We start from the raw sequence: 6,651 nt of genomic DNA on the forward strand, positions 1-6,651 counted from the left end.
GGGCCCGGGGCTGCGGGGGGCGGCGCCGCCGCCCAATCGCCCGGGAATGCCCGCCGGGGCGCGCGTGGGGTGCGGCCGTCCGGCCCTGCAACTCGAGCTGCTGCCCCTGGTTAAAATACCCCTGTCCGGCCCTCCCCCTCCTCTCCCCACGGTGCCCTTCCGCCGCGCCCCAGCGCCTCCCCGCCCCACCCGCGCTGGCCCCTCCCTGGGGACTGCTCTGCCTTTTACTAATTTGTCCTCTCGCGGAATTGGCCCCCGGCCTGCGGAGGGAGGGGCGGGGAGACACCGTGGGTAAGAGATAGTCAGAGACCGTGCCGGAGAGATAAGGGAGAGCCGAGAGGAAGCGGGGTAGGAGCCCCAGGAGAAGGAGGAGGAGGAGGAGAAGGAGAAAGGGAGGGCGGAGGGCGGAGGGGCAGCGGGAGGAGGGCGGGGAGGAGCGCTCTTCCTGGTTGGGCCCAGCCCTGAGCTGCCACCGGGAAGCCAGTCTCAGGGACCGCTGCGACCCCCAAACACCCCTCCCCCAGGTAAGAAGCTGGGTGGCCGAGCCGGGATTCTTTGACCCTGGCCACTGCTCCCGGGCTGAGGGGCTGCCCCAGTTCGGCCCCTTCTGGGGGCCCTCTGCGTGCCTGGGGCAGGGGCGGGGGCTGGAGGAACGGCACAGCCCGGGCGCCTGTCCCAGCCTGGCTCACCGCTGTCCCCAGGGGCTAGGATAGGGCCCACCAGCTCTGATATGAGCCTGCTGCGGGATGTTCTCAGGGACTGGGTTAGGGCCCACCAGCTCTGATATCGAGCCTGCTGCGCTGGCCTGAGGAGGAGACCCCGACTGTCTGCGGTTTTCAGCCCACGGCAAGGGGCCGGTGCGCAAGGATCTTGGTTAATTTTGTGAAGGGGTTGCAGGCCGGCCTTCCCAGCTGTGTCCCACCTGCCCAGTTCCTTGTGCTGTCTGGAGGCTCCGCCCTGCCCCACCTGACCTGCTGGCTCACCACAGAGCTGCAAGCCCCTGACAATGGGATCCGGGAAAGGAGAGGTGGCCGGCACGCCTGAGAACTGGGAAACCCCTTTCCTGTATTCACTGGGAGCACCGAGAGGTGGCTAAGAACCCTACCTCTGTGAGGGGAGCAGTGAGGCAGGGAAACCCCAGGTTTGGGGATGGATAAGCAGGGGCAGGAGAGCAGCGCTTGCAGGCAGGAGCCCAGGTTCTAGTCTGAGCAGGCCCATCTCTCCGGCAGGATGGCTGAGGAGATCATCACACCGGTGTACTGCACCGGGGTGTCAGCCCAAGTGCAGAAGCAGAGGGCCAAGGAGCTGGGCCTGGGCCGTCATGAGAATGCCATCAAGTACCTGGGCCAGGATTATGAGCAGCTGCGGGCGCGATGCCTGCAGAGTGGGACCCTCTTCCGTGATGAGGCCTTCCCCCCGGTGCCCCAGAGCCTGGGTTTCAAGGACCTGGGTCCCAATTCCTCCAAGACCTATGGCATCAAGTGGAAGCGTCCCACGGTGAGAGGGGCCATCCTGGGTGGGACTTGGCTGAGCCCAGATCCTGGATGAGGAGTAGGGATGGGACTCCATGTCCCTGGTGGGCAATGAGGTCTGGGGTGGCCTGGTGCCAATTTCTGGGAGGGGCTGGCCCAGGAACAGGACTCTGGGTCTCTCGTAGGAGCTGCTTTCAAACCCCCAGTTCATCGTGGATGGAGCCACCCGCACAGACATCTGCCAGGGAGCACTGGGTAGGCCCCCAGGGCGCAGGGTCCCGGGTGTTTTTTCCACAGTAGTTCCCCATTCCCGCTTCTTCAGGCTCTGCCCCAACCCCTCCCTCTTGCAAGCCCAGGCAGGCTCTGGCTATCAGCGCTGGGGCTGGTTTGCCCAAATTACTGGGTCTTTTCTGCAAGCTGAGGGGAGTTAAGTGGCACCCTGGCCAAGGAACCCCAGATTCTCCCTAGCACCTGCTTCCCCCGGGGCAGGTGGTAGAGCAAGCTGATGTGCGTCCCTCCCTCCCCAGGGGACTGCTGGCTCCTGGCGGCCATTGCCTCCCTCACTCTTAACGACACCCTCCTGCACCGAGTGGTTCCACACGGCCAGAGCTTCCAGAATGGCTATGCCGGCATCTTCCACTTCCAGGTGAGGGCCCCCCTGGGGAGGAGGGGCAGCAGGCACTGGGGGAGATGCGGAAGGATGACCCACAGCACCTGCAGTCAGGGCCACACCCTGTGGGGCCAGTCCTCCCTGTAGCAGGTATTTGACCTCTCAGTGCCATCTCGGGTCTGTCATGTGTGAAGTGACTGGGCTGGGAAGGTATTTCAGCTGGCAATTTTCCTAGGTGGTTGTATGTATCAGGTGGAAAGTGCTTGAAAGAACAGACGTTTATGTTATATCCTGTGGGACAAATTCCGATCCTCCCAGAGGTCGGTCTTAGTTGCCCCATCTGAGAAAGGAGTGGTCGCTGGGGAAAACAGATCAGCACGCGTGGCCTTCTCCACCTGTCAGGCCTCCTATCCCCCAACTCCTGCGCTTTGGCAAGGTCTGACTGAGCCCAGCAGAAAAGAAAGACTCGGGATTAAGTCTATGTAAACCAGCTTTTCCTGACGGTGTGCCCAGGGCCCATTTTTCAAGTCACACTAATCAATTCTCAATGATCTGCCTTTGGGAGGGACATGCCCAGCAACCCAGAATGAAGCCCTCCAGCCTTGGAGGCCCCAGCCCTGCCTGAAGGACTCCTGGGTGTTCCCTCCTTCTGCCTGGTTAGAGAGCCCCTTACCCTATTCTGTCCTTGCCAGCCTTGCGCGGGTGGAGGTGGCCTTCGGAACCCAGGGTGCGGAACCCACAGTGCGGATCTACTTTGGCTCAGCGCCACACCCACCCGCTCTAGTCTGCAGGGGCGCAGCTCCCCCCTCCCTCGCTCCTCCAATCCGCTCCTTCCTGGCCTCCGATTGGCCAGTTCAGTACCCGGCACCCACACTCTCCGCAACCTGGGCTCTTAGGGCTGCCTCTTCTCCTCCCCACCACCCTCCCCGCGTTGTCCTGGCCTCGACCCCTCAGATGGTACCTGGAGTCCTTGGTCGTTTTTGACCCCAGACGCCTTGGGCCACGATCCTGCCCTGGGAAACCTACCCCTTGTGGCATCTCTGAAGCAAAGCATCTGCACATCTTGTGGTTGTAGGATCTGGATGCCACATTTTCACTGCTCATCCAATGACATAGGTGTCCCCTAGCCCCCTAGAATAGGGAGGGAAGAACTAGGGGGCCATGGCCTAAAAAGGGGCTAGTTCTGGAAAGCCCAGGCCCGACAGCTTTCCCACCTCTCTGTGCCTGAGGAGGAACCCTGTTTGTTCAGTGACTCGCTAAAGGCTTTGTGCCTGTGTGCTCTTGTTTAAATCTTCCGTGAAGTAGGCACTGCTGCTCCTTTTATTGATAGGGAAACTGAGGCTCAGAGGCGATAATTTTCCCAGGATCACGTAGCTACTGTATCTCCAGCATACATGTACATATCAAATATACACGTCTATATGTGGTATGCATGTATTAGTATACATTAAATATGCATGTATCTAGTATATACTGTACAGGCAAAGGAAAGCATCCCCTTAGCCCTCTGAGGGTTCACTGAAAAATCAACTCACAAAAAGAGGTTAGTAGGAGAAATGGCAAACAAATTGATTAGCCTGCAGCGTGGGGTCGGGAACCAGAGAGTGATCACCCCAGCCCCACAATGGGTACAGAAGCTTATATACATACCATCCCAAGGTTACAGGAAGAATGGGGGCTCGAAAATGGCCAAAACCAGGTTCTGGTGGTAAATCAGGTTATAGTGGCAAGACAGGCTATGGAAGGGGAGAAAAGGGGGGCTGGGTAGCAAAGGCGGTCTTGTTATGTAGATGAAACCTCACAGGTAGCAGCCCTCAGGCAGAATAGATGGTAATTATTTCTTTCGGACCTTTAAAGGGTGTCAGGCTCTCAGTCTGACAAGGGAAGGCCTTAGAGAAAGCCTGGCACCATCAATGCAGATTTTCTCTACGGATGCAAATCTCCCCCACAAAAGACGGTATTACAGGGCTACTTCTGTTTGCAGACCCTCTGAACAGCTATCTCAAAATATGTTGAAGAAGTATATTTTGGGGTGAAATGCTTTGATTTCCTTCAATACCCAGATACATGTATCTAGTATATATGTAGCATACATGTATCTAGAGGTATACATGCATCTAGCATGTATCTGGTATATATGATCAAGTATACACGCATCTAGTATGTATCTGGTATACCTGATGTAGTATACATCTAGTATGTATCTAATGTATATGATTTAGTCTACATATATCTATTATGTATCTGGGATCTGGAATCCTGCATCTAGGAAGTTATGTATCTAGATACATATCTAGATCCTAGAATGTATCTAGGATCTAGAATCCTGCATCTGGGAAGGTAGAGGTAAGGATGGAGCTCAGGTCTGGGGGATTCCAAAGCAGGTACTCACCGTGCCCCTCCCCTACAGCTGTGGCAATTTGGGGAATGGGTGGACGTGGTCGTGGATGACCTGCTGCCTATGAAGGACGGGAAGCTAGTGTTCGTGCACTCTGCCGAAGGCAATGAGTTCTGGAGCGCCCTGCTTGAGAAGGCCTATGCCAAGTGAGTAGTGGCCGAGGGGACAGCTCCAGCTTCCAGCCCCCTCTAGGGGTGGGGGCTCCTGACTGTCTTCCCAGAGGGTCCTGCTTGATGTCAGAGTGTTGACCTGGAGCTGCCCACAGGGTAAATGGCAGCTACGAGTCCCTGTCAGGGGGCAGCACCTCGGAGGGCTTTGAGGACTTCACAGGCGGGGTCACCGAGTGGTACGAGTTGCGAAAGGCTCCCAGTGACCTCTACCAGATCATCCTCAAGGCGCTGGAGCGGGGCTCCCTGCTGGGCTGCTCCATAGACGTGAGTGCACCCGGCCCCGATGCTTTGGGGTACCCTGGAACCCTGGTATCCTGACCTGTCACATTTTCCAAAAGTCCTCACCCAGGCTCTGCTCCAGACCCCTGTCCTGCATCTACGCTCCATCTCTGGATGCATACCCAGCTTCATCCATCACTTCCACCCCCAAGCCTGGTGTCATTCCTGTCCTCACCTCCCCATTCCTTCCCCAAAACTGCATACCTCAGCTCTTTCCTGGGCTTGTTTGCCCGACCATCTACCATGCTGTTTCCCTCATTCCTGTCATCTCGATCCATGCTACCCTCTGTCCAGTTCACCAGCCTCAGATTTCATCTCCTGGTCTCAGTTCCCACCCATCCCTGGCCTCAATCCCATACTCACTCCATTCCCACCCTTCCCTGCTCCTCTGTTCCCACACTCAGCTCCGTTCCCCGGTCCTCAACGCCAGACTTGACCCCAATATCACTGCCATCTGCAGCTCTAACCCCAGCTCCCATTCCCATTTCTAATCGACCCTCCTGTCCTCACATCCTTCTCCGTGAGGCCCACTGAGGGCCGTGTGGCTCTGGTGGGCTGTGCACGGCTGTGTGTGTGCACAGGCATGTTTGCACAGGTTCTGGTCAGCCCTGGCCAGTAGCAGTGTCGGCAGGGTGCCTGGGCTCCCCCGTCCCAGTGGCAGCTTTGGTGGGGTATCCAGGCTACCCCTCTGCAAAAGAGCAGCATCTGTATGTGGGGGTGTCTATAGGTGGGGGTGATGAACTAGGTGGGATCGGGGTCCCTGCTTGCTGCTCCTCGAACTATTGTATGTACAAGTGGGAATATCCAAGACCCTGAATGCTGGGGGCTCATCTGATACAGTGGGGGGACCTAGCCACTGACCACAGTGTGTGCCTCTTTCTGCAGATCTCCAGCGTTCTAGACATGGAGGCCATCACCTTCAAGAAGCTGGTGAAGGGCCATGCCTACTCTGTGACCGGGGCCAAGCAGGTACTGCCCTGGGTGGGGCCTTCCCTGCAGGGCGGTTCCTGCCCCCTGGCCTGTCCTTGCCTCTCTGGCACCTGACCAGGGCTGTGGAAGGTGCTGGTTCCTCCTTTCCCCTCCTGCAGCATCTTATCTCTCTTCTGGGGACACCCATCTGAGATGCCTATCATGCCCTGCCCTGACTGACTGTAGTTCATGTGCACAGCTGCCTGCCTGGGCTATGAATTCCAGGAGGACAGGCTTCATCTGAGTGCTGAGCAGGGCTTGGAGACGATGAGGGTATGGGAGGCGGAGTGTTAAAGTGCATGCATGAGCCAGGTGCAGTGGCTCACATCTGTAATCCCAGCACTTTGGGAGACTGAGGCGGGTGGATCACCTGAGGTCAGGAGTTCGAGACCAGCCTGGCCAACATGGTTAAACTCTGTCTCTACTAAAAATACGAAAATGAGCCGGGCATGGCAGCAGGTGCCTGTAATTCCAGCTACTAGGGATGCTGAGGCAGAAGAATTGAATTGCTTGAACCCAGGAGGTGGAGGTTGCAGTGAGCTGAGATTGCACCACTGCACTCCAGCCTGGGTGACAGAGCAAGACTGTCTCAAAAAAAACAAACAACAAACAAACAAAAAACTAGGTTGGAAGTTTCCAATTGTGCCTATGGAAGCTATGGGGAGGGGAATACAGTACTCCTCTCCCCAACTTACATCAATGTCATTCTTGACCTTCATGGGGCAAAAATTCTGTAATAGTGATGGAAATCCC

The 6,651-nt window shown here is 57.0% G+C and overlaps 1 protein-coding gene across 1 annotated transcript in view; it reads left to right on the plus strand.

The window, feature by feature from the left end:
- The first annotated feature begins 202 nt into the window (after positions 1–202).
- Positions 203–6,651, plus strand: part of CAPN1 (calpain 1) — a 34,163-nt gene continuing 27,714 nt past the window's right edge. Inside the window, exons 1-7 of the mRNA XM_017893708.1 lie at positions 203–524; positions 1,230–1,497; positions 1,658–1,727; positions 2,000–2,118; positions 4,493–4,626; positions 4,746–4,914; positions 5,815–5,898. Coding sequence (XP_017749197.1) covers positions 1,231–1,497; positions 1,658–1,727; positions 2,000–2,118; positions 4,493–4,626; positions 4,746–4,914; positions 5,815–5,898 — 843 coding nt within the window. The 5' untranslated portion in view covers positions 203–524; position 1,230. The remainder of the gene's footprint in view (positions 525–1,229; positions 1,498–1,657; positions 1,728–1,999; positions 2,119–4,492; positions 4,627–4,745; positions 4,915–5,814; positions 5,899–6,651) is intronic.

The sequence above is a fragment of the Rhinopithecus bieti genome, unplaced genomic scaffold, assembly GCF_001698545.2.
Source record: "Rhinopithecus bieti isolate Rb0 unplaced genomic scaffold, ASM169854v2 scaffold_1017, whole genome shotgun sequence".
Lineage (NCBI taxonomy): Eukaryota > Metazoa > Chordata > Mammalia > Primates > Cercopithecidae > Rhinopithecus > Rhinopithecus bieti.